General features: G+C 39.9%; 14 protein-coding genes across 14 annotated transcripts; 6 read left to right on the forward strand and 8 right to left on the reverse strand.

Annotated features, from left to right (window-relative positions):
• Positions 1–2522: 2522 nt before the first annotated feature.
• SJAG_05153 (mating-type m-specific polypeptide mc) lies at positions 2523–3062 on the forward strand (the record flags this gene model as incomplete). The annotated part of the gene is made up of 1 exon (XM_002176082.2): positions 2523–3062. The coding sequence occupies one exon, from the start codon at positions 2523–2525 to the stop codon at positions 3060–3062; it is 540 nt and encodes a 179-aa protein (XP_002176118.2).
• Positions 3063–4213: 1151 nt separating this feature from the next.
• SJAG_05154 (hypothetical protein) lies at positions 4214–4774 on the reverse strand. Its single transcript, XM_002176083.2, has one exon. It carries the CDS (start codon positions 4711–4713, stop codon positions 4288–4290), a length of 426 nt encoding a protein of 141 aa, XP_002176119.2. The 5' UTR covers positions 4714–4774; the 3' UTR covers positions 4214–4287.
• A 37-nt stretch (positions 4775–4811) lies between these two features.
• SJAG_01113 (mating-type P-specific polypeptide Pc) lies at positions 4812–5358 on the forward strand. The gene has a single exon (XM_002172331.2). It carries the CDS (start codon positions 4849–4851, stop codon positions 5176–5178), a length of 330 nt encoding a protein of 109 aa, XP_002172367.1. The 5' UTR covers positions 4812–4848; the 3' UTR covers positions 5179–5358.
• Positions 5359–5805: 447 nt separating this feature from the next.
• SJAG_01114 (rho-type GTPase activating protein Rga7) lies at positions 5806–8048 on the forward strand. Its single transcript, XM_002172332.2, has 4 exons — positions 5806–6017; positions 6060–6113; positions 6157–6269; positions 6361–8048. Exons 1-4 carry the CDS (start codon positions 5943–5945, stop codon positions 7940–7942), a joined length of 1824 nt encoding a protein of 607 aa, XP_002172368.1. The 5' UTR covers positions 5806–5942; the 3' UTR covers positions 7943–8048.
• A 68-nt stretch (positions 8049–8116) lies between these two features.
• On the forward strand, positions 8117–9213 carry SJAG_01115 (replication regulator). The gene is made up of 3 exons (XM_002172333.2): positions 8117–8457; positions 8496–8822; positions 8867–9213. Exons 1-3 carry the CDS (start codon positions 8178–8180, stop codon positions 9043–9045), a joined length of 786 nt encoding a protein of 261 aa, XP_002172369.1. The 5' UTR covers positions 8117–8177; the 3' UTR covers positions 9046–9213.
• On the forward strand, positions 9151–13036 carry SJAG_01116 (eukaryotic protein). Its single transcript, XM_002172334.2, has one exon. The coding sequence runs from the start codon at positions 9385–9387 to the stop codon at positions 11359–11361; it is 1977 nt and encodes a 658-aa protein (XP_002172370.1). The 5' UTR covers positions 9151–9384; the 3' UTR covers positions 11362–13036.
• Positions 11500–12159, reverse strand: SJAG_01117 (translation initiation factor eIF1). The gene is made up of 3 exons (XM_002172335.2): positions 12025–12159; positions 11776–11927; positions 11500–11726 (listed from the first exon to the last, which is right to left on the reverse strand). The coding sequence occupies exons 1-3, from the start codon at positions 12053–12055 to the stop codon at positions 11580–11582; spliced, it is 330 nt and encodes a 109-aa protein (XP_002172371.1). The 5' UTR covers positions 12056–12159; the 3' UTR covers positions 11500–11579.
• Positions 13037–13330: 294 nt separating the features above from the next.
• Positions 13331–15949, forward strand: SJAG_01118 (SEL1 repeat protein Nif1). The gene has a single exon (XM_002172336.2). The coding sequence runs from the start codon at positions 14022–14024 to the stop codon at positions 15819–15821; it is 1800 nt and encodes a 599-aa protein (XP_002172372.1). The 5' UTR covers positions 13331–14021; the 3' UTR covers positions 15822–15949.
• A 16-nt stretch (positions 15950–15965) lies between these two features.
• SJAG_01119 (N-glycosylase/DNA lyase) lies at positions 15966–17772 on the reverse strand (the record flags this gene model as incomplete). The annotated part of the gene is made up of 7 exons (XM_002172337.1): positions 15966–16058; positions 16098–16119; positions 16163–16369; positions 16733–16779; positions 16903–16995; positions 17037–17701; positions 17739–17772. 7 exons carry the CDS (start codon positions 17770–17772, stop codon positions 15966–15968), a joined length of 1161 nt encoding a protein of 386 aa, XP_002172373.1.
• A 499-nt stretch (positions 17773–18271) lies between these two features.
• On the reverse strand, positions 18272–18743 carry SJAG_01120 (membrane protein Mgr2; the record flags this gene model as incomplete). Its single annotated transcript, XM_002172338.1, has 2 exons — positions 18272–18573; positions 18710–18743. The coding sequence occupies 2 exons, from the start codon at positions 18741–18743 to the stop codon at positions 18272–18274; spliced, it is 336 nt and encodes a 111-aa protein (XP_002172374.1).
• A 338-nt stretch (positions 18744–19081) lies between these two features.
• Positions 19082–20733, reverse strand: SJAG_01121 (chaperone activator Aha1). Its single transcript, XM_002172339.2, has 2 exons — positions 20494–20733; positions 19082–20194 (listed from the first exon to the last, which is right to left on the reverse strand). The coding sequence occupies exons 1-2, from the start codon at positions 20523–20525 to the stop codon at positions 19246–19248; spliced, it is 981 nt and encodes a 326-aa protein (XP_002172375.1). The 5' UTR covers positions 20526–20733; the 3' UTR covers positions 19082–19245.
• Positions 20669–22474, reverse strand: SJAG_01122 (WD repeat protein Rrb1). The gene has a single exon (XM_002172340.2). The coding sequence runs from the start codon at positions 22387–22389 to the stop codon at positions 20950–20952; it is 1440 nt and encodes a 479-aa protein (XP_002172376.1). The 5' UTR covers positions 22390–22474; the 3' UTR covers positions 20669–20949.
• Positions 22475–22497: 23 nt separating this feature from the next.
• SJAG_05573 (hypothetical protein) lies at positions 22498–23374 on the reverse strand. The gene has a single exon (XM_011050740.1). It carries the CDS (start codon positions 23057–23059, stop codon positions 22814–22816), a length of 246 nt encoding a protein of 81 aa, XP_011049042.1. The 5' UTR covers positions 23060–23374; the 3' UTR covers positions 22498–22813.
• Positions 23375–24659: 1285 nt separating this feature from the next.
• On the reverse strand, positions 24660–25882 carry SJAG_01125 (nucleocytoplasmic transport chaperone Srp40; the record flags this gene model as incomplete). Its single annotated transcript, XM_002172342.1, has 2 exons — positions 24660–25044; positions 25083–25882. 2 exons carry the CDS (start codon positions 25880–25882, stop codon positions 24660–24662), a joined length of 1185 nt encoding a protein of 394 aa, XP_002172378.1.
• Positions 25883–25968: the final 86 nt, after the last annotated feature.

The raw sequence follows: 25968 nt of genomic DNA on the forward strand, positions 1-25968 counted from the left end.
CGCCTAAATGAACCTTAATGCTTACAAAGATAAAGTATGAATTATAATACTGTTTCCTAGCTACTTATAATGTTGCACATTAGTGAGGACTAATGTGCAATCCGTATTAGAGCATACTACGCTATGCGGCCTTACACACACCGCGGGACCTAGCGTTACAAATTCTTATTCCAATTGTTATGCTTCGTTGCGAGGCCTGAATCCGGTTAACCGAGTAGTTTTGAGGGCAAAACGGACCCTGTTGTCCTCGTCTAATTTCTGCGCTTTGCGTAAAGGTCCCTCCGCCGGCCGCCTATTGACCACCCAACCTTGTAACAAGGGAAAAGGCCGAGGCCGGAGCATTTTGGGAACCATCCCGAGGCCCCGTAGATAGCTCAATGAAATTGCTCGACCCATACACCGAAGAGTCAAACCAAGGGGAGGAGGAACAGAGGGAGTTGGAGGTCAGTTTTTAACTGGTATCAATTGCGCCGGCAGTGTCATCACCACCACACAGGTCAACTGCGAGCTGGAAGGCCTCCCGGATACATGGTGCTTGATATACCTCTTGTTAAACAACTTCGTCAAACGGCACGAGCTGAACACACTCGCAACGGAAGCACGGTTGGTGCAGCTCGCAATGAAGACGGAGGAACGCGGGTACATCATGGAACACACGTTGCCTCTTTGTCTACGCGTGGGCGACATCGAGACACGAAAGAGTTTCTTTGTTGCCCCAAACGACTTGGATCAAGATGCCATCCTTGACACCACGTTTTGGAACCAGTACCGGAGGCAACACTCAAATAATTATTACTAATTCTAAGCCTTTTATACAAGCAAGTACGAAGTGCAACGCGTGTTGCAATAGCTCGCGAATAATAGTTGACCGAGGGTCAACGTACCACATTAATTGGGGCCAACGTCTGTAGTTCTGGAAAAGGAAAGTGCTAAGCCGTTACAATGATCCCTTGTGAGCGTTGCATCGAAACCAAAATTCTAATTAAGTGTTATTAAATACCCATAAGTGTCCGACCCGTGCTTTTAATGAAATGTACACTTTAAGCGCGGGCTTATGCTAAGCTATGCTGAGAGGGCTCACAATGCTGTTCACGTAAGCGTCTATTAGCGTAACACGGTTGGCGTAATATAATCCTTTGTATCCACGCGTAACTGTCAATTCAGTCTCAATGATTACATTCGCATTACAGAATTCAATTTATTGACGGTACGAAAATGATTCTCTTTTACGGTAGTGGTGTAAAATATGTTAAAATAAAGTAAAACATTTTTTTCAACGATGTCCAAGTTATATCGGCATTGGACGAGACAAATTTTGTTTTTCTAAACACACATTTCTCTACATAAAGGATCCTGACTACTCGTATTCATTCGATAAGCCTTCAGTATGGCCAGCTAGCATTGTTACATTACTAGTACCTTTTTTTACGTTCCTACTTGAACCACTTTCTTCGTTGGAGCGCAGGACGCCACGTTTAAGCCAATTTCCCTAATTTAGTATTCGCTTTTATTAATAATCCCACCCGTGTTTTCCAACACAAACATATACCAACTCATATCCGTATTGAGCATAACAAATAAGATATCTACTATTATACGCGTAAGCCTAGGTTGACTTTTTTATGACAGTAAAAGATATAGTTATGAGGACTCCAAAATTAAGAACTTCCAGAAAACGGGTAATGTCCTATTCTTCCCATTCCATTCGTAGTTATCATAACCAACAAATAACAATTTGCAACAGTTTTTTGTTTTTTTATGAAGTTATATACTTTAAATAAGCGCAAAGCAGTTACCAAAGATTTTTATCAACAAAACGTACTTCAAAGGCTGTACAGCATGAGTGAAGAAACAAGTACTGTAATAAAATTAAAAAGAAAGAACTAAGTCTGGACCCATTGGTTAACAAAAAAAATATTTATCATTTCTTGTAAATCTATTAACCGTAGGGTAATAATAACATGGGCACTAACATCCTAATCCCAATTGATTTATAACAAATGCTTTACGTGTTACTACAAAGCTCAGTGAGTAGAATACATCCTAATCCCAATTGATTTATAACAAATGCTTTACGTGTTACTACAAAGCTCAGTGAGTAGAATAGTTCTGATAAGCTCTAAACCCTTTCAAAATTATTCTTTATAAATCATTTACTAGTTTTTACTTACTTTTTCATGTGTATAAAAATATAATTCTATTGATACAGCTGTATTATTTTAATGAAGTGATCCTTAATCCTGCTAAGATTGAGAAACTCCTACCCACTTGACCGAAGGGTGCTTGTTTTGGAGGGTAGTTGTGTTTGAGAGTTATTTTTTTTGGACTTGGTTTTCTTTGATTTCCGGTGTGTAACTTTTGAGCTAAGCACGGTTTGAATGCAAAGGGCTAGTGTGTAAATCTTTTCTTCAAAATCCATAGTGTTGATGCTAAAACAAGTGTATTTATATCTTTTCTTTATCCTTTCTGTTCTTTGTTTTGTCTTGACGTCATAGACAATATTGTTTGATATAAAAACCCTTATGAGTTGTATTTTGAGTGTTAAAAATATGTGGGCATTACAGAATTATTCAACAAAGGAGGCTCTTAGTTCTATAGAGAACGGATCCGGGTCTGCATATTTTGTTCCATCTGGTTATGTTCCCGTTCTTATTCCTTATTCTGAGGCGAATTTTCAGGGTTTAAATATTGGCCTTAATTTTGGTATTCCTGTATGTGAGGAGATTAGTCGATGCAAGGTCCCACGATACATTTACAAGTCAATGAAAGAAGTGAAGGATGCCGGTACACGTAAACGAACTCCGAGACCTGCTAATGCGTTTATTCTTTACCGGCGGGATAAGCAGGCAAAGATCTTGGAGTCTCTACCCGGTACAAGCAATGCAGAGGTTTCTAGGCTTGTTGGTGCTATGTGGAAGAATGAAAAGGTTGAAGTAAAGGTTCAGTACTTTCAAAAGGCTGAGTTACTGAAGGTTCAGCATAAGCGTCTGTATCCTGACTACAAATATCAACCTCAAAGAAATAAGAAGAAATATAGAAATAATATTACGAACGAATTTTAACAATATTTTGGTTAGTGGTATTAGTCCTAGTGGTGGTTTACTGAAATAGAAACTCAAATGATGTCACAACCAATTGAATAGCGGCAAGTAGAAATGATACCTCACATACTTGTTTAAAGTTAGGAAATTGAACATTTAATCGTACATTCTTATAATGCAGTTCGTATTTCCTAATTCAATATATTTACATAGTTTTTTTTTCTCTGATTATGTACTTCAAATTTTTTTTTTTGGTATAATAAATGCATGGTGTTTCTCCTTTGTTTCTGCCCTCTTGTTTCTATGTTTTGGTTTAGAACTAAATCCTATTAGCGTTAATGAATTCATTATTTAATTTTACGAGGAATGTTGATGATACTTTTTGCAGAATATTATTAATTATGTCGTTATTAGTTTGAGCATTTATAATTTTTTTGGAGAGAAATGCAGTATTCATTTGATTTTAATATATACCTGTGAAACACTTCGTTGGGATTCATTGTCTTTACTAAAGTGTTCAATAAAGTACAGAATACTATGCAAAGCAACGCATTTGCTCTATCTGTCCAAACAAGAAGAAAAGCCAAAATTATATTTGAACATAGAACGCGAAATACGAACGAAAGTAAAAAGAAAGAAAACGAAAAAAATGAATGCATAGGCAAAATAATAGAACAAAAAAAAAAAAAAAAAAAAAAACCAAAAGCAGTTGAGACGTATACACAACATTCCATCAAATGAATATGATAAAAAAACGGGTTTCAAAAAATTAGTACGATCTCAAATACTATCATCACAATATCAGGAAATTCTTAAAAAAGCGAACCTTAAAATTTATTAAAACAGGCAGAGGACTCAACCATTCTAATACTCCAATATTCCTAACAAACAAACGAAATTAAGAAAATTAAACAAAACAATATATTATAATTAAGTTGTCCCGCCGATTTCATTTGAATTGTTCTAAACCAAAACATAGAAACAAGAGGGCAGAAACAAAGGAGAAACACCATGCATTTATTATACCAAAAAAAAAAATTTGAAATAAGAAAACAGTTAAAAAAAATACGAACGTACATTAGTTTTGGGATATCAAAACTACATTATAAAGCCTCTGATGAAAATACAAGAAAATATTCGCCTCAACATTAAACCGACATCGCTGTCACAAATATGTCATAACCTTATTTTATTTCTCTACGTCTATTGGAGAACCAGTATCTAATCTGCTGCACACTTAAACCAGTTAGGTTACCCAGCTTAATACATTCTTGACTTGAGGGTAGGGATGCCTCAAATGCAACGCAAACCAAAGTTGCAAAATAGTCTTAGCTTTCGCTTTCAACTCATTGTTGATTCCTCTTAAAGGACGTCCTCCAACATTGAACAATCGGTTCTCAATCGCCAAAGCTTGAACCTTGTCACAACAGGATCCAAAATTTACAGACACTGAGAATGAATCCCTCCGCAATATCAGCTTTGCAAGCATCAATTGTTTCAATGACTCCAATCTTGTAATACAGTTGCTTACAATCTCTAAAGAGAAATTCCTACGGGAATATAATAGCTCAGTTAAAAATACTGTAAGTGTTTCATAAACATTTTGACAATCAGAAACACCACATCGTAATTCGTTTGTTATGAACGCTTCAAGGTTTACAATTAATGACATGTATTGGTAACAATTTAATCAGTGAAAATCGTATTTAAACCACGCTTCAGAAAACAAAGAAAGGGAGAACAAAGAATAATGACGTTGAACAAAGTATAAGAACCAAACTACAACTGTTCTTCATTCACCAACACCATGGAAAAATTACAAAACCCAGTAACTTTAGAGACACTTATTTTTTTACCAGTACAAACTCCCAAAACACTTCTAAAGAAGAAATCATCCAGATCACTACTAAAGAACCAGAGTTTCAATAACGGTTTTATACTCTTCAGGAGTCGACTTCATAAAAAACTATCAGAAGCCGGAGACTGGGCCGGTATTTCAGTCGCCGCAGCAAAATATTGGTATTCATTACCTCAATCTACAAAGTTATCCTGGCAAAAGCTGGCAGAACTAAGCAAGTACCAAAGTATTGATTATTTGGCTCAAAAATTAGAGCAACGCCACCGCAGGAGAGCTTAAGCAAGGAGAATACCAAACAAGCACCCTTCGGTCAAGTGGGTAGGAGTTTCTCAATCTTAGCAGGATTAAGGATCACTTCATTAAAATAATACAGCTGTATCAATAGAATTATATTTTTATACACATGAAAAAGTAAGTAAAAACTAGTAAATGATTTATAAAGAATAATTTTGAAAGGGTTTAGAGCTTATCAGAACTATTCTACTCACTGAGCTTTGTAGTAACACGTAAAGCATTTGTTATAAATCAATTGGGATTAGGATGTTAGTGCCCATGTTATTATTACCCTACGGTTAATAGATTTACAAGAAATGATAAATATTTTTTTGTTAACCAATGGGTCCAGACTTAGTTCTTTCTTTTTAATTTTATTACAGTACTTGTTTCTTCACTCATGCTGTACAGCCTTTGAAGTACGTTTTGTTGATAAAGGGTATGGCACTTCATAGAAAGGGTATGGCAGAACAAAGGAATGAGGCTTATCCTACTACAAAGGATAACACTAACAAACCCGCTTTACTAACTGTAACCCCCACACCCCACAGAAAGGGTATGTCAGCTCCTACGGATAGGAGCTGTTCTCTTTGTTAAGACAAAGAATTTTCTCTACGTCACTTCCGTTACCACCCCAACTTTACCGCCACTCTCGTTAAAGTCCCCCACCGGTACCCCACCTGCCAAGGGTATGTCCCATCACAGAAAGGGTATGTCAGGTACGACGAAACACTTGGTTTAGACATATTGAGGCGTTATTCTTCTCCGCCATGACCGCCCTCGAAGACAATGAAGCTTTCGAATTACTTAATGACAAAGCTGTTGAACAGATAGTCTACAGCAATGTACGCGACGCAGTTACAAACTCATACTAACTTTTCCCACAGCTCGGTCTTGTAACTTTGAACGATTGTGTCAAATCGTCCATTGCCAATGCTAAAGTAAGTAATGCATGTACATACAATTTCAACTAACGTCCGTTAGGAAATAATTATTTTCCTCAAAAAGCAAAGCTCTATTTATGAAGACTACAGTCGAAACCTAGGCCGCTTATCCAAATCTACAAAAGACACATTTAAGCACACACAGTTGCAAACGTAAGTAACAAACACTGCAAACACTTTCGGCAACCAGTTTTTTGCCCGTGATTGCTATCAACAGTTCTGAACTCAAACTCTAACAATTCAGTTCTTTTCACAATGTTATGAGCTCTATGATCACATTTCATGAAGACATATCTCAAAATGCTTCACTCTACGCCAGAGCTTCAGAAAAATCTTCCAACGAATTTGCTGATTTTCTCAAAGCAAGCGAGAAGAAACGAAAATCAATCAAAGAATACGCAAAGAAACAAGAGTTCGTCTACACAGACGCCATGTCTCAGTTAGAGAAAGCTACCGCACGTTTTAAAGTGGCCGAACAAGACTATAATCGTGCTACGGAGATTAAGACCGGCGAGAAAAAACCTCTGTCGTTCGTATTCAACAAAAAATCCAACGCACAGCTACTGAAGCACGAAGACGATACACGCGTAAAAGTCGAGATGGCGGAAACGGATTTAGCAAGCAAAACGGAGAATGCAAAATCTGTTCAACGTGAACTGCTTCTTATTCATAGGCCAAACTACGTGAAGCGATTCCTTAGTTTGCTTCGAGAAATTGATGCCGCTTTAAGAGCGCACATGATACGTTATACTCGTTTGAGCGAGAGTTACGTCCTCCACAACGGTTTGACTCTGCGACCCCAACCAACGTCCATTTCAAAACAAGCGATGCAAGACATCTTCAACGATTTGAATATGACCGGAGACATACGTTCCTATTTATTGTGGTCTGCGGAAAAAAATAAGAGTATAAGCAATGCTGCTGACGCTGCCAATACGAACATTGTGCTCCCTATCTCTACCCTTAAAGCTATGCCAGGCTCTGAACTTACGCTCGGCGGTGCTAGCGCCGCGGGACAGTCGGCGGAGAGACTACCGGACTCAGCTCAGGCGGCTATGCTTGCCTCGCCCCCGAAGCCAAATGCCCTACTTTACAACGGATCTGCATCTGGAAGAAACAGCTTGCGCAGCAGTGCTTTCTCTACTTCTGAATCACTTAGCGAGACTCTTGCAACCGTTCCAAATACAATTGCCGCATCAACAACCCCAGTTCATTCTACAGCAGGCACACCGGAAAAGCCTGCGACCAGTAAGTTTTTCGGTGTACATTTGGAGGCGCTTCTTTTACGCGAACATGCAAATGTTCCAAGCATTGTTCGTATATGTACCACAGTGGTCGAAAAGCACGGACTTATGTTAGAAGGTCTCTACAGAGTTTCGGGATCAACCGCAAAGATTAATCACTATAAATCACTTTTCGAAAACGGGGATCCGGAAATGCTTATATCTGAAACTCTTGAACCAACGGAAGTGTATAGCATTGCTGATATGCTGAAATCCTTCTTTCATAATTTGGCTGAGTCTTTAATTCCAGACTCACATAGACAAGATTTTGTACGTGCTGGTAATGTTGAGGACGAAGCACGTAGACGTGACGCTGTACACAAGGTTGTCAATGATTTGCCGGATGCAAATTATTCCGTCGTACGGCACATGTCCATTCACTTGGCGAAAGTGAAAGAGTGTCCCAATGTTAAAATGTCTACCCACAATTTGGCAATCATTTGGGGACCGCTGCTGTTACGTGATGTCTCTATTCCAGAGAAGACTAGTTTTACAAAAGTGGTCGAAATTCTGTTGGATTACTGCTTCACTATTTTTGACTAGACATATCCATTCCACAAATCTACACTTTCATTAAGCATAGCATCAACAGACATTATAGTACATTTTTAAGCTTAATATAATCTATAATTCATTGTCTTACACTAAACGTGAAGTGCATTTTCAAGCGAATATTCTACTGGTGTGTATTGTTGCATTCTGTTCCATTTTAATTTTCCGTGGCGGAGATACCTCTAGGCCTACGCATTTCATTTTCTTTTGACTTCAACGCAGCAAAATGACAGAAGTATCGGTTACAAAAGAACAAAACAAACAAGGTTCACGTTCTAAAAGAAAGGGTGAAAACGTTGATAAATTCAGTCGTAAAAAATTCAGAAAAAATAAAAAAGAACAACTGAGACAACCGAAAAAGCCTTCCGAGAAAACATTGGAATTGGCTGTTGTGCAGGATTGTCGCTATCTCGATGTTGAAATTGCATTAGACGTCGTCACAAAACTCATTAAGGATGCGAATCCTGATATTTCGTATATTGAACTGCACGATAAGTTGCCTGCAAGTGTGTAACTATCTCGCGAAACAAGACTAACACCGTAGAAAAATCGTTCCTTGATCTCTCTAACTCGAGTACTCTTCCAAAGGTAAATGACTACGAGAAATTAATTGGCTCCTTAAAAAAAGATTCAACGAAAGATTCCTTTAAGAGCTCAATCAAGGGTGCTCCCCAATATATTATTGTATGCTCGGCGGCCTTACGAGTGACGGCTATCATCCAAGCGCTCAAAAAATACCGTTCCAAAGACTATGATCTTGTCAAGCTTTTCTCTAGACATTTTTCATACGAAGACCACAGGAAGGCTCTTGAGTCTGCTACGGTCGGTATAGCTGTAGGTACTCCGAATAGAGTACTGACCCTATTAAAAAGTATGCCCAACCATATTGTTATGCTATTGTTACTAACAAGATAGATAATGATCTCAAGCTCGATAACCTCGACTGCCTGGTTTTGGACGAGTCCTTCCTCGACAAGAAGCAGCAAAGCCTGCTTACCTTAAAACAGAGTACACCGGATGTTGCAGAGATGCTACAGCTTCCGCAAATGTTGGAACGGTTCAAAAATGAATCGTCGAGACTTTTGTTGTTTTAACATGGTCACTAAAGAGAATAGATTTTATTTTTTGTCAATAGAGCAGGCTATGGAGCCTATTACGTTGAATTAAGAGAGTTGTGTTTCGCTTTCAACTTTACATAACAAAAATAACGATGATGAACACAGTTTTTGCATATACACCACACGAATAACTATTTGAGTGAAATAGACAAGTTAGCAACATGCCTATCACTCGTTCAGAAAGTTGTGCTATGCGGCCAATATGAATGACGTAAAGCATTATAACGAGTCCGTTTACTTAACCAATCTTCACCAATTCTTTCAACGAACATAATTGCAACATTCTTTCTTCTCATCTCGGTTTAACTAACAGAGATGTGGTTGTCGTTTGTAATCGTTTACGTTTTAGGTGGTCTCACATTTCTCCCATTGTGCGCGCTCATAGGGTTTTGGCTACTGTCAGCACATGATAAAGATGAAAAACAGCCAACAGAGGAGATTCCTTACCCCATAGAAGATGTAACTCAATTAGTCGGTACTCAACGGCAGCGAGGGTATTTGCGAATTCTTTCGGATTTGCTGGACAATAAACCTGGACCTGTTTTATTAAAGCACGAGATAGTTAGCAATAACGCGGTACCATTACTTTATGAGGATGGGAATTCTGAAACGAAAACTGCACCGTCAAAAAGTCTATTGCAAGTTAAGAAGCAAAAAAACGTTTATAATGCCGTTTTAGATAATGGCGTTTTAAACATAACCAATCTCTATGAACCTTATAATAAAGTTGATGCGATAAATTTGTCAGAGTACTCCGTTGGCTTTTATCCGGATAACCTTCGTGAAGGCGAGGTTTTCTCAAGTAAGATTGCAATTCTGCTGAAGAAGAAAAAATTCTCAACCCCAAAGAATACGGCAGCTGGAGAGAGCATATTATCACAACAGAATACGCTTTACATTTATACATGCAGCGCTTTTGAAAAGGAAAACTGGTACCATGCCTTATTACAAGCTTCTTCGGGAACTTCGAACCCTTCAGAAACTCCAGTGTACATGGATATTGAGTACGCAAACTCACAATTGCAATCAATGGAAAATCCCGATGATTGTTTGTGGATTAACGCATTGTTTGAAAGAGTATTTATGGCTTATTTCAAAACCGAATCTTTAAAAGACAAATTAAGATCAAAACTTAATAGGAAACTAGCAAAAATTGAAACTCCAGGAATATTAAGTGACATTCTAATTACAAATGTTAACGTTGGCAACACCCTTCCTGCGATTAAGAATCCAAGGCTAGAACAATTTACTAATGACGGAACTTACAAGGTGCATTTTATGCTAGCTTACAAAGGGAACTTTCAGTTAACACTTGAAACGAAATTGATGTTTAACTTTGGCTCGAGAATAAAAAAACGCAGTGTTAAGTTGGCTCTTCGAGTAACGGTAAATCGAGTTCAAGGACCCGTTATTGCTGTTATCAAACCGCCTCCGTCAAATCGTCTTTGGTATGCATTTACTCATGATCCAGCAATGGAAATGAAAATAGAACCAATTATCAGTACTACTCAAATTACTTCCACAAAAGTTTTAAAGGCTGTTGAAAACCGGTTCCGACTTATGCTTAGAAAAACTTGTGTCTATCCTATATTTAACGATGTTGTATTCTTTAAAGGAAGCGGAAATTCAAAACTTGGAGGGGCTTGGGAATCCTTAACGGCTATGAAAAGGGCATTTTCACACGAAGAATTGCCAAAACCTCAAGTCCTAGAACAGCCCCTTGTGCAATTGGAAGACACTGTAATTTCACGGCAAGATTCTATTAATGCTGATACGGTTAGTATTGCTGAAACTGAAATGACAACTATCAGCAATGATGAAAGCACAGATCTGTCACCAAAAAATACGACCGAATTGAGTACAGCAGAAGACGAACTTGCGCGTTTTGAGCAGGGCTTCGATCAGAACTTATACGAGTCTACTATGAAGAGCCTCTCTTTACACGAGGCTCATACATCAATACTTGACAAAACTAATGTCGCTGTTAAAGATTTAAAGCATAGAAAGGCTTTCGTTGATTTGAATAAGGAAGAGCTAGATGATTCCTCAGAGTCATCAGAAATAACGGAGACACAATCCATAAACTCGCAAAGGAACGGGAATACTATGTATTTAAACTCGTTGAAAACAACCACTTCCAAAGGCTCATTTATTGAAATGACTAATGATAAACGGATGCAAAAAGTACAAGAAATAAAAGAGTCCTTTAAAGGAGGAATGACAGACGCGAAAAATTCATTCAAAAAATGGGGAAGAGAATACTACCAGAAGATAATCAACAAAGTGGAGTAAGCGAGACCCATTCAATTCAACCGCTCAGTAAACATCCCGTACGGAAGCCTATTACAAAATCCCTGTCTTGACTAGACATGCGACTACACTTTCGTAACACCTAAGAATAAGCTTCACCCTCCCTCACTATTGAAATAACACTTAAATAATAGGAGCCCTTCTGAATAGTCCAAAAGGGAAATGTATTTCTTAGCAAAGCACACATTGTATGAGTACGTCTAGAAACCGTGAATTTTAATGTTTCTCTTTTGGAGACCAAGTTGACTAGTCAAGAACTCCATAACCTTAATACGTTGGTCACCTTGAAGTTGAATGACTTCGCCAAGTTCATCGTCCTTGACGATAGTACCGTTACAAGCAAAATCCTGTAAGTTAGTATCCACGAAGCTTCAAAAAGAATTACAAAACACTTACTTTCTTCAAAGCACGCAGAATGCGTTTTTGGTCGTACTCTTGAGGAAGACCTTGAACGGTAGTCAAAGTTTTACGTCCGTTTCTCTGTTGGATACGAATGTGAATGTAGTTCAAAGGCTGAGCATCATCATCACCAGTATCAGCAAAGGGATCTAATATTGTTAGCTTTGGCAACTTATTGCATAATTTCTCTGACAACAAAAGCCGAAACAATCCAACTCTCGATATTTAAACTATATAACAACATACCAACGATATTGAAGTTCTGAATAGCGGACATAAAACGTGAAATTGGCTGCTTTTCCTCTAAAAATGAAGAGTGTCAAGTATATGTGCTCCCGAAAAGGTGTACGGTTTCTGGCAGGCCGTTGCAGAGGAGGTTCTTTATATCGAAAATTTCCATGACCTTGATTTGCTACAACATAAATCCTAGCGTGGCGTAACGTTGCCACCGTAAACTTACCCTTCAACAAGGATTCCGTCGAATAATTTGTGCTTCAATTCTGCTGCAGTTATGTGTTTCTATTAATTAAATTGACAAAGCTTAATATATATATCAAAGGGTTAGGAAGCTACTGATGGATTGGTTTTACGAATCAACTGAAAAGACTAATTTGACAGTAACTCTGTGTGCAGAAGTAAATCTTGTTATGTTCTTTTTGATAAGCATTGGGTTATAAAAGCGGATATCGGTTGAAATTACTGCTTTTATGGAATGGTCTTTGAAGGAAGAATATTTTCTTTAGGAGGATACGAAGCTTTGCTTAAATACTGCTTTATAGCAACGAACATTAAATAAAACTCTTGTTCGTATTGTAATATGCTTATTAATCCTAATTATGCTCCTGAGTTTCACTGTTCGTTAAAGCGCCTAGATCGGCTATCCTTCTTGCCATGAAAAAGTGAACTATCAGAAATGCGAAACGAAAATTAAAAATTTAAGTTCAATGAAAGGTCTTTTATGGAAGTCGTAATCCCTCCAGAAGTTTATTTGTTAGCATGCGAAAGGCTTAGCAAGAATGCTAGTTCAAATAAATTAATCGTGATTACCTTGTGGGTAATTCAGCTTCAAGAAATAAATTCAAAATTCAAAAAAATTTAAAAAAAAATTTAAAAAAGTTACTCTGTAATAAACTGCTAGAAGCATTAAGCAAACATATAGAGAACACTCTTCAAATTCTAAAATCCTGCAGTAAGAAGCGAATTTGTGCATCCTGGCATTATACTACTTTTAGGTTCTGAAACTAATTAAAGTACTCGGTTAATTGACAAATAGCTTTTATTTAGCGTAAATTTGAGTGTACTTAGCTATTTGCGCCTCGAATGAAGCATGAATTGTAACTTTATGAGTGAACTAAACAAAGGGATTGTCGGCCAATTTAGCTGTGATTACAAGTTCTCATATAATTTTATTATTAAGGAACTAAAACTGTCGTTATTTATTTCATAAAGTTTAGGAAAAATAAATAGTAAATTATCACAAGATACATTAAAATAAACGAAGAAAAAAAATATGATATCATAAGAATTAAAAGGATCATAACTTAGTAATGAAAGATGGTAAACTCTTTCAGATGAAAAACGTATTCAGTGATAGGGCGATAGCAGCTTTCTTTGAACGAATTGCTGGCGAACAATGTACTTAAACAATAAACTCACAGACAACTATACTCATGAAGGCATTTCAAAGCGTTTATGTCTCAGGCTAAACGAGCATGCTGTGTTTCTTTGTCATGAAAATTTGGGGCACCCTCCACCTGTTGACACCACAACATATTCCATTCGCACCCTCAACAAGAAAGATTTCAATGGTTTTTGATCCCTGATCTCAAATTATATACTGTATTTGCGCTCATCTAAGTTACTTTTTTTAAGGATACGACTTTGTATCAATTAGTGCTCTTACTCTGCCTTTTTTCTAAGTTCTTCGTCTCTATACTTATTTTGATACATGAAGGTGTCGCAAACTCGGATTAGCTCTTTCTTATTTATTTATTGGACAATATATTAGCCAACGTTCCAATTTCTGTGTTCTTTCTTCTTATTTTTTTGAGTTTTGACTATTCCAACGACTATTTTTTTTTACGTTTTGCAGGATTAAACCACTATTTCCCTGTTATCCCTTTCCTTCCGGCATCCCTCCTCGTGTACACGTGAGGTTTCCTTCTTCGTTCACTTTTGGCTTTCTTATCTTAGTTTCCGTCTTCCCTTTCATTGTTCGTAATATTTTCTACTCCCTTAACCCAATGCTGCGTCCAGAATCTTTGCCCAACCTTGATGCGCAACTTTCCCAATCCCCTCAACGTGAGAATCCCCAGAAGCAAGCTAAATTCCCTAGATGTTACCATGGACTTTCTCCGCTAGATGCCTTAGCTGAAAAACATTCCCATTTGACGAAACAGTTAGCAGCTGAGGAAGAGAACTACAAACAACATTTGTTAGGTGAAAGTGACCTTGCCGGAATTGATGAGAATGTTCAGACTGAATCCTCCATCACTAGTCCTTTTCTTTCATCTTCTGCAAGACCAACGTTAGAGAAGCGCAGCTATACATATGACCAAGCGGGTTGGGAGCACAAATTAAGCAATGTTTTTGCAAGTTTTGATCTTGAGGATGACATTTACGCGCCTTTACAAGCACATGATAGTTCCACGACAATCGAATCTGATGTTGAATCCGCGTTAACTTCGTATTCTGAGAATCGGTTTACGTCGTTAGAGCACTTTGATAGCAACGACAACGGTACGGTTCGATCGTTTCCTTCAGATCCAGATTACTCATCTGGATCTTCTTTACTTCAAAACTTCTCTTCCACCTCTTTCGAATTACCACAAACTGGAGATGATCCATCACATGATGAAGATTCTCGTCGTTTCAGCGGTGAAACGAGCTCTCAACATCGGAACAGTTCAGGCGCAAGTCCAAGATTGCAAAGACCACGGTCACAGCAGCAAAGAGTAACACTTCTTCAGGTTCAGTCACCTTTTCTCAAAAAATCAGATAAGCATCGCGCCAACTTAACGAAATCTTTAGTGTCTATTCAGAAGGCTATTAATATACTACAGACGATGCAACTACCTACGTCTTGGCCCCTTCCATTGTCCACAGATTGCTTGTACAGTCTTATTCCGCTAGCTCATCGTTTTGAAAATGTTATTCTTAGGAAGCTTGAGTTAGATCTGCAAAAGTTAACTCTTCAGCTAGTGGAACATGTTTATGCTATGGTTTTTGGAAAAGAGCTACCAAAAAATCCTTTTGCTAAAAGTGACGAACAGAACTATCGGGATTTGAAGGAGGAGCACTTTATACCCGAAAGATCAATATCCTTGGTAACGGATTTACCAAGCAACGATTCTTCTAACAAGCAACACGTACACATGGGTGTACATTTTCATTTAAACAATGATTTTGTCCGAGGCTTCTATCATTTGAAAATTGCGGCAAATGATATGGACCCATTTGCTGCTTTAATTTATGGAATATATCTCAGACAAGGAATTGGCTGTACAAAGAACAGCAAACAATCTTTATATTGGATACTTCAATCTGCCTACATCGTTCTCACAAAGTTGCGAGCTGTGTTTAGGAACCCTGAAGAATTTAATGTCTCTGGTTCGACATTTAATTACTACCGAATGCTGCTTGCTATATCCATATACGAGATCGGCGTGGTGTTATTTCACGGCTGGTCCATACCCCGAGATAAGAACTTCTCTATGTATGCTCTCTTGTTAAGTGGTTTGTGGGGTGATGTTGATGCACAATACGAATTAGCATTACTTCTTTCTTTAGGTGCTACTACTGACAAAGACCCGTCTTTGGCAGCCCAACTTTTTCATTTAACGAACTTTCAAGGAGTTACTACTCCCTCCAAATGCCAATGGGCAAATAAGGATAAATACAGATTACGAGTTATAAATGCGGTGCCCGCTCCCGGTGAAGTCACAATTGTCAGAAAAATTCTTACATCTGCAATTGTTAATTATGATCTTTTGGCTAAGAAAAAAAAGCCAAAGATTAAGGGTATACTGTCACTAAAAAAATAATGATAGCTCAAATAAAAGATTATATGTTTATATGTCTTAAGGGATTTTTTATACTGGCGTCGAAGCATTGAACGTTGAGAGTTAACGTATAACATAAAGGTACATACTCTATATAAGTTGTAATACAGACCATCAATAGTAATTTTAATGACAAGCACAGTCAGGACGTCGGGCTGATACAGGAAATACGCGGTAGCCTAAGACACCCCCAAAAATAATGGGAATGATAACGAAACCCTTCACTGGTTAGCACGAGGTTGTTATTTGTGAGCATACATTGAAGGACATAGCACAGAGCCTGAAGAGAAGTGTTAGTATAAACTTATAAACAAGAAACATACATAAGATATAGCGATAAACAAGCTTGCAGTGCATAACTTAATGTTACATAAGTATTTCGGTATCTTTTTTCATTGGGTTTTTCTTCAATATTAAGTCGGAAACTTCTTAATGCTTCATATAAAAAGCTTAATAGAAACATTCCTATTGCCGCTAATATCACGGTGAAAGGACCCTGAACATGAAGCGACTGAAAACCTAAACAGTAACTAAACTGGTTAAAACCCGTTGTAAAGATTGCTGGAAGTCATACTTATAATCCCAATTAAAAGATGTCTAATTAGTCAGTATATTCATATTTTGTTTTAAAAGTCATTTCAAACCTTCATTGGACAATTACTTCCGCCATGACTAGTGTGTTCCATTATTCTTATTTCGTTTAATGTTCGTATTTTTGCTCTGAAGTTGTACAGGTACTCAAATATAGGCACAGCTGTTTTCGGGTATCTGCTACGAGATATTGTCATGAACAAAACTGTTGCAGAGTTGGTATTAGCCACACATTACAAAGAAAATATTAAGGACGACTTCGTTTTCTATCTGATATCTTTGTAGTTTCATCTATGATATACCTTTTCTTCCTTTTATAAATTTCATTCGTAAATAATACAGAGTGTGCCTAATGTCATTAGCTATTAGTAACTTTAAACGTAATCCGTTTTCTTACCCATCCAGCATATTCACCCCAAAGAGAACGAAAATAAGTGGATATTTTTTTATACCCATTTTGATTTAAACTCACATTTCGTGGCCATATTTTGTAATCTCTAACAGCCAATTGTAGGACATGAGTATCTACTGGGATAGATTCAAACTTATTTAAACTCATCAAGCACTATTTAATGTTAATATTAGTTATGTTCAAATCAATCTTACCACACAGTCGGCAACTTTGGGGCCCACTCCGGGCAATAAACAAAGCTCGTCACGGCAAGCCTCATAACTGAGAGAAGATAAATTCTCGAGAAAGCCTTTGTTCTTGGAGAGATACAGAACAGATTTGTGAATAAATTTCGCTCGATAACCAAAACCCAAATTTCTTAATTCACGTTCCAATTCAGATATCGATGCTAATTTTGATAGAGAAGGAAAACTGTAGAAATCATGTCCAAACCAGTAGCCTAGCCAAGTACCATAGCTCGAACAGAGCTTTTGTAGCATTTGAGAGATACGAGGAATATTGTTATTAGAAGAGCAAATAAACGATATTAGATTTTCCCAGGGATCCTGTTTCAATATTCTTACACCGTAAAGATTTTTACAATGTTGCGCGAAAGTGGGATCCTTTTCCTCCCATAATTGAAACAGATTTCTCGTGTCAACATCAACATTTAAATACCTGAAAAGCAATTTCCGAGATTTTGATTCATTCGGGACTTCATTTTCGGGATACTTAAAGCAGTATTCCACAACATCTGTTTCATGCTTTTGTTTCAAAAGCACTACACAGGACCATAAGGATGCCGCGTAAATCTTCTCTTTTTCGTCTACACATACCCAACGGAATGCTTGTCCGTTTGTGAGTGTGACAGAAATGTTAACTGGTTTGTTAGCATCATTACATCAATACTAACTTACGTTCTTCTGGTACTAATGGTATCTTTTTCCACATATTACAATAGGCAGTACGTGAAGTACATGAAAAATCAAACTTGAGACGAACTTGATTGGCGTGCTTATATTAGTAACCAAACCGGTAGTAGGCTAATAAGAACTGCTCATCGGAAAAGATAGCGTGTGGGTAACCTTCTCAAATACAGCAATGTATGAACTATTATCAGGTTTAAGAATTCACTGGTTGATAGACATTTGTGGCAAAATTATTATTTCTCCAAGAGCCGTTCGAAAATAAAAATATATCAATACGAACTATTCAATTAAAACTTGATACTAATGAATATAGCATTTGTTTGTTTCCATTACTAACGATAAAGTCCTATCTGTTTACAGACAATAATCCTTTGGGAATTAATAACAAACCAAGAAAAACGGAAACAATTAAATGGGCCATTAGAGCACCGTTCTAAGAAATTATGTGGTAACGGACAAGTTCTACAATATAAATGATCAGCTAGTTAGACAACGTTCAATTTTCGTAAACATATTACATTTTATTCATTCTTAGACTTTGTTGAGCGTCTTTCAGCGAACCGTAATTGGTTGTACATATAGGGATTTTGAAACCGATACTTCATGAATTGTCGTTGGGTCTCTGACACATCCAACTCTTCGGAACGAATAACAGAACCAATAGACATGAAGAAACCGAAAGTAGCCGCAGACGAGAAGATGTAGCGACCCATGGTACGAACGAAACCATGAGGACCAGGTCCATAACGGAGTACGGCCAAAGTACCGAAAACTAAACCAATACCCATACCAGCGGTAGAACCCATTAGGGCACCCATTTTAACTATTTTGTTAGTAAAAGCCTGGCGGTAATTTTGAATACAAGGAATTGAAGTCATTAAGTTATCATTTTTTTTCAAGGTAATCAGTTTAAATGAATCTCTGACAACAAATACTTCCAAGTTTTGCAAATAACATACAGCGGTCCCAAGTGGAAGGTTGTACCATAGCCATTTTGATGATTCTTTTTTTCGAGAAGAACTACTTTGATGTTAATTCTTGCCGAGAAAAGATGTTCGTTGGATGCGCGTTGTGGAGCAAAAAAATAGAAAGGACCTTGCCGGCAAAACAAAATGGATAATAACGTCGTGCTTTTCATAAACTCAGGATACTAATACAACCAAACGAGCTACGTTTTACTTGGTGCACATAAACAAGCCATATCTCAATGTCCGTTTTCATTTTCTGAAAACATCATAATTTAAATTTCACCAGTTCCCGAATCTACAGTTTCTTGTTAAAATGCCCCACCTTCACCACCGTTCTAAGTCTTTAAAGCTCACCATTGACCATATACGCAAGGGAACAACCGACATAGTTATTGTTTTGTGGAATAAAAGGAAAGTATTAACAACCAGCAAACGTAATGGAGGGCTGTATAAGCATAGACGAAAAATCATTTTGAGGAAAACAAACCGACATAAAAAACATAGTAACTTTTAAGAGCGACGTAACCTTAGAGCACCGCTCCGAAACCAAACGTAGTCTTAATAGGACGCACATAGTAATCCAGCAAGTTGTTTTGAACAATCTCCTCTTCGCCAATGGGAACTCCACGCATTTCAATACGAAGGACTGTGTAATCACTGCCTTGGTCGAAGACCATTTGCAATTGAGCGTAATGACCAGTAGGCCAGCTGCTGAGGCGCCATTTTTGAACAATTTTTTTAGCAGGCAACATCTCAACAAAGTGACCAACGACGTTGCCATTGAACAGAGAGAAAGCACCACCTGGACGAGCCTCAATCTGAGGAGGTGCACGCGACCAAGCGGCAACACGAGGAGGATCAATGAAAGTCATGTACAGCATGTCAGCAGGGGCATCAAAGTTATAATTTTCAGAAATAGTAGCGGTGTTTACGACCGAGTTGCTCCCAGAAGAGGACGAAGAGACAGGCTTGTTCAGAGCGCTTTTAGCATTGCTTTTAACGGCACTGTGAACAGGAAGACCCCGTGCAGCATCACCGTTATGTTCTTCCGTGGGCAAGTATACATCAGCACCATGCTCATCAATAAGAACCTTAGAAAACCCAGCAAAAAGCTTGCGAATCACAGGAAGTAATTCCTTACGTACAAACTCCTTGACGGGTTCCAGCTCCTTTGAAGCGTTGTACAAATCAATCTCAAAAGCGTAATCATTTTCACCCAAATCGTACGAGACTTCAGGACAGGTAATGGAACCACTTGCCTCAGTGCCATTGACCGTACCTGAATAAGCCATTTGGATCTTCAAGTCAAAAATGGTAATGACCTTGCGTTTACGCATAGCGACATCAACGTCGCCCTCGCAACTAATCAGCCGAGTAACCTTTGCATGGTCATCCCCACGGGAAACAGAAAGCTTGGGCAATTCCGTTTTGAAATAATCCTTACTCCAAGAACTGCAGTCCTTGCTGGTCCAATGCCTAAAGACGTGTTAATTCCTTGTTTTTCAGAGAATGTTCAGCAAGAGGAGGGGAGCACACAGAACGGCTTTTTTATCGGGGAGGGAACAAGTATAAGATACAGGATCTAGAGCATTCCACAAGTAATAATTCGTCAGGCTGTAGAGCAAATCTCCAATGTTTTCACAGTCAAGTTAGCATGTTCCTTTTATGCTCGTATTGCTGACTAGACCACAAAACGAACGCACTAGTTCAACGTTCATTTTTCATTCAGGTACTCCTCGTCTGCTCACCAAACGCGTGGACATTTGATTACATACCAATTGTTAGGATTCACCGAAGTAGCAGACATGTTTAAAATCTCCTAGACAACGAATAACTACGAAGGTCACGATGTTTAGTATTTCAACAGCGCGCGAGGGCGTGGTGGCTTTATATACAGCAAGGTTGCGCAAGAGGCATCGAACAGCAAGGAATCTTCGAGAGCAGCGTGTTCGACAAACCACCACACCAAAAAATGGGGGTAGCGGGGGTCTTGTGGAGGAACCGACATTGGCAGCAGAAGAATATAGTAAAATCATTACCGCGGCTCTGCAAACGTTTCTACAAGTCCATCTTGAGATTTATGTTTGCGAGAACAATTCAGAATTATCAACGAGATGGTCAGCTACAGAGAGATTTCAATACTCAGGATTATAAAATTCGTGCAATCCCTATAAACCCGTATGTTGTATATAGTACTTAAAGACAAAATGAATGACGATCCAAAAAGAAACTTAAAATGAAATACTTTTGTATACGTTAATTCCAGATTGGGCGGTGGAAATAACGACACCAGGAATCTGGCGATGCCAGTGCAGTTCTTTGATGTGCTGCTGGCCCATATGAACAAACATAAGTTGAGGAGGCAATGCGCCCATACCCTCTGAAGTGCGAACTTGCTGCTCTTCCACATCCAGTTCGACAGACAAATCCCACATGGATACCTGGTCGTCAGCACCGGCAACAGCAATGACTGATTCCTCATTGGGGTGCCACTCAATAGACGTGATGGGGGCCTTATGCCATTTGAAAGAAGCAACGGGAGTAGCAGCCGAGGTAGATTGCTTGAGTTGGCGCAAATCCCAAACGCACCACATTCCATCGTCGGCTCCGGTAGCCAAAAGATAAGGTACTTTAGTATTCCAACTCAGCACATTGATATCAACGCCAGGATGAGCATTGACCGTAAGTGCAGGTGTATGGTTTTTGTTGCGAATATCCCAGATACGGAAAGTACCATCACTGCTGCAGCTGGCAAACACTGTGCGTTCCGTTGGAGACCACTGAATGTCCTCCACGGAGGAAGCATGACCCTGGAAAGGCTTGTTGTCAGTCACCCAATGACCACTAGCGTCACGCTTTGTCAAATATATCTCGCCCTTATTGTCTCCCGAAAGCAGCATGGACTCAAACGGAGACCAGTCCAAAGCATAGCCTTCAGTGGAGTGATTGTTCACTGTGTACACAGGATCATTTGCACCTGGAGGAATAAGCATACCGACTTGCTCCATAGAACGGAGCTGAGGAGCAACGTTCCAAATATGAACCTTTCCAGTTTCATGGAAGGAAGCAATAAGTGATTCGTTTGTGGAAGGCTTGGCGGCACAGACACGGTTGCAGGAGCCCTCGACGGGCAGGGAACGGAACTCAAGCAGTGGATCTTCTTCAATATCAGAATCATCAGAAGCATCACTATCGTCATCATCGTGCTGTGTTTTGTACAACTGACTAAGCTTCATGACTGTTATTTCGTTGTCCTTTGTCTTTTCTGCCTGGGAACCGCCCACAAGGTACATGCGATGAGGCCATGAACGGCGTTCCTCGCCGAATTCATCGGGAATCACATCAATGCTAAGGAAAGGCCATCTAACTTGAATGTTGTGAAGCATTTCGTATGCACTCTGGTCGACGACCAGATTTTCATTTTCTTTTATTTCTCCACCAGGCAGCCAAACCTCCTGTTGCTCCTCAGGAATAATGTCTTCTTGGCCGTGCTCCTCCTCATCCGCTCCGTCAGCTTCCATATATTCCTCCTCTTCACTTTCAACTTCATCATCCCAAGCATCCTCAAACTCGCCCATATCGGCATCAACAGCGTCCTCTGAAGAATGATTGGCGCTAGGGCCATTCTTTCTTGAAGTTTCATAATCCTCCTCTACTGCACGTTTCGACATCGCTAAATTGACCAATGCAAGCCGAAAGGCCGGAGACGGATTTTGTGTATGGAAAAGGTCTGTGACCTTCTCTCTTGGTGTACAGTTTTCAGTTTTAATTAAGCTTTTTCATAACCGAGTGCTTAAAACAATTGTCATGACGTATGTAGCAGTCATACCCTACCCTACAAAAAGAAATAGTATATATAGACGTTGAATACGAGCTAGTTCTTCACAGTCATCGCCTCTGCATTTTTTCTCGTTAGGTGTATCAATATTTCCTACCGGTTGACGTGGGGAGCGTAGAAAGAGCTTTGACGGGCGGAATGGGCATCCATTTCGGATTTGTGTTATGAAGATTGGAAATCATTTTGCCCACATCTATTTGTCCATAGTGTTTGTCTTTAGCATAAAATGAATTGTTTGTTTTCTTAATTTGTGATTTTTACTTCATCTGGTAGCGTCGTTTGAAGCGGTTTACACGACTTTCCTCTGCGTAGATTGCCTTGGCTAGTCCTGTACGAGGGTTGTAGAGCGGTTGGTTTGTTACGTCCTTGGTTGATGCAATACTTCCTCTAGGAAACGTGGAATTGAACGTGAACGAAGCTCCGTTAGCAAGGACAACGGATTGTCGAAAAATCATTGGAACTGAAACACGTTTGACTGCCAGGCGACAGAGGGAGACTCTCATAGTTGAGACAGTGACTGGGAGAGGGATAGAGTACTGAATAACGGGTTTCGTCCAAGGTCACGGACACAACCATAAAAAAAAGCTACAAACGCAAGCAAGTAACACAGATGCCATGTAATAACTGAGTCCCATAAAACAAACCATATTTCCAAAAACCAAAAAAAAAAACATTACAATACCCACGCAACACTTACTTTTTTAGGATGTCCAAGAATTACCCAATATTAACTACTTAAACAAGGAGCAACAGCTTCACAGCAGCAGCCTAGTTCTCGGCAAGAACAGCCAAGAACTTCTCACCGGCGGCCTTAGAAGTCTTAGCAGTGTTGATCTTAACGTTAGCCTTGTAAGCCTTGGCATAGGGGTTAAGACGAGCCATGATAGCCTTGTTCTTAAGAGGGTTCTTCTTAAGAACGTGAGAACGCTTAACACGGGCAGGGCCAGCGGCCTTGATGCTGCTTTGGATCTCGTCAGAGTTGATGAGACGAGTAACGTCAGCGTTAGCCATGATGTTAGTAGGGAGGAAGTAGTTCTTCTTCAACTCAGAAGCCTCGGTAGCACTGCCAAAGAGGGCATCAAGGAGGCCGAAAGCGGACTTGGTCCACATGACGAAGCGGCCCAAATGTCCACCGGGAGCCAATTGAAGGAGATTGAGGCGACGAACATTGACGAGCTCGACACCGGGAATGTTGCGGAAGGCCTTGGTGATACCAGCATCCTCGTTGTAAACAACAAGGGGACCACGACGTTGAACGTAACGGCGGTTACGCATCTTACCCTTTCCAGCACGGAGCTTGCGAGAGTTGGCAACCTTAGCGACGTCACGGTAAGCCTTAACAGCCTTGAGAACAGCAACAGCCTCCTTGGTCTTCTTGATAGACTCGACCTCATCGGCAAGAACCAAGGGAACCTCAGCGATCTCCTCAACGCGGTGACCACGAGCAAGAAGAAGAGAAGGAACACCGGAAGCAGCAACGGCAGAAGCAATAGCATAACGCTTTTGGTTCTGGTTGACCTTCACATGCCACTTACGCCAGGTCTTGGTAGGAGCGAACATGCGACCGCTACGACACATGTTACCAAAGGCAGCTTGACCGGAACGGTGAGTACCACCACCACCGACACGGGGAATACGAGCTACAGCACGACCAGTACCCCAGGACTCAGCAGAGGTTTGATGGCCAGCCTTCTCGGAAACGGCGTAAGCTTGACGCTTGTTCTTGGCGACGGCAGTGTGAACAGAGCGGACCACATCAGGGCGGATGGGAGCCTTGAACACGAAGGGAAGAGCCAAGGCGTCCGTGGACACAGCGCCTTGGGCAGTGTAGACATTCACGGTGGGACGAGCAGCTGCCATTTGGTCGTTTGGTTTTGGTTATGGTTGTCCGAAGGCTTTACGGTTTGTTGGTGATGGAGCAGTCACAGTTTTAGGGTAGGGTTAAAAACATGAAAGTAGCTACTGATATTCAAGTCACGTGTAAATAAGGTATGTACACGTGTTTATTAAGCTATGCTAACTCCTCTAGCAAGTACTGCACGGTAAAACGAATGAATGAGGGAATTGTTAAACGTAATTCTTAGGGTTACAGCTAGCGAGTAATTAGAATTTGAAGCTCCGAATTTGCGTATCAATTCGTCCACCGCGGTAGCTGCCTCTCTTTTTTTTGTTTTTCTCTTGACGGAAACCCTTACCACGAGTAACAATAAGATCCTTGTAAGCCTTGGCACCATAACCATCCTCGGGACCATTGTAACTGTTGTCTTTCAGTTTGTCAGAAGCAAAGCCCCAACGAGAAGCGTCTCCGACACGAGAGAAAGGACGCTTGCTCTGACTGCCAGAATCTGAAGACACGCTAGTAGAGTCGTCGCGCTTACGCTTCAATTCATTATCGGCAGACTCGGAGGAAGCACTTTTGGAAGCATCATCACTGGCTGAAGAGCTAGACGATGACTCGGACTCAGAATCAGAATCCGAATCCGACGAACTAGAGGAGCTAGAGGAAGAGCTGAAGAAGATTCAGACTCGGAGTCAGAGTCTGACGATGAAGACGATGATGACTCTGACTCGGATTCCGAAGAGCTAGAAGAAGACTCGGATTCAGAATCCGAAGAGCTAGAAGAAGACTCTGACTCGGAGTCCGAAGAACTTGACGAAGACTCGGATTCAGAATCCGAGTCTGATGAGCTAGAGGAGCTCGAAGACGAATCCGAGTCCGATTCTGACTCGGACTCTGAAGAGCTAGAGGAGCTCGAGGAGGACGATGATGAGTCGGATTCGGATTCTGACTCGGACTCGGACTCAGACTCAGACGACGAGGAAGAGGAAGATGACTCTGAGCTAGAACTAGAGGAAGACGATTCCGAATCGGATTCGGAAGAGCTGGACTCAGACGAGCTAGATTCAGATTTGGGTGCAGACTTGGCCTCAGTCTTTGTCTCGGTTTCTGCCTCAGATTCCGAGTCAGAAGAGCTAGACGAAGAATCAGAATCTGACTCCGATTCTGAAGAGCTAGACGAGCTAGATGAGGATTCCGAGTCGGAAGACTCTGAGTCAGACGAGCTAGATGAGGACTCGGACTCGGATTCCGAAGAACTCGAAGATGACGACTCAGAATCCGACTCAGAGCTGCTATCGGATTCTTCCTTCTTAGATTCTTCAGCTTTAGACTTCAAACTGTTTTGTAAAATGTTCTCGAGTTTCACTTCGATCTCGACTTTACTCAAGTCGATGCCACATTCCTTTTCAAGCGATTTAGCTGTTTTTTTTAAACCATTTTGTTCCAAAAAATCCTTCACAAGTTTCAGGGCAGTCGGTTCCGCCATCGTTGAAATTACTCACCAGTTGGCACTGGGTTGGCGAAGGTTCAGAGAGAATGTCGAAAAGAAAAAAAAAGAATAGATGCATTGAG

The sequence above is a fragment of the Schizosaccharomyces japonicus genome (genome assembly GCF_000149845.2).
Source record: "Schizosaccharomyces japonicus yFS275 unplaced genomic scaffold supercont5.3, whole genome shotgun sequence".
Lineage (NCBI taxonomy): Eukaryota > Fungi > Ascomycota > Schizosaccharomycetes > Schizosaccharomycetales > Schizosaccharomycetaceae > Schizosaccharomyces > Schizosaccharomyces japonicus.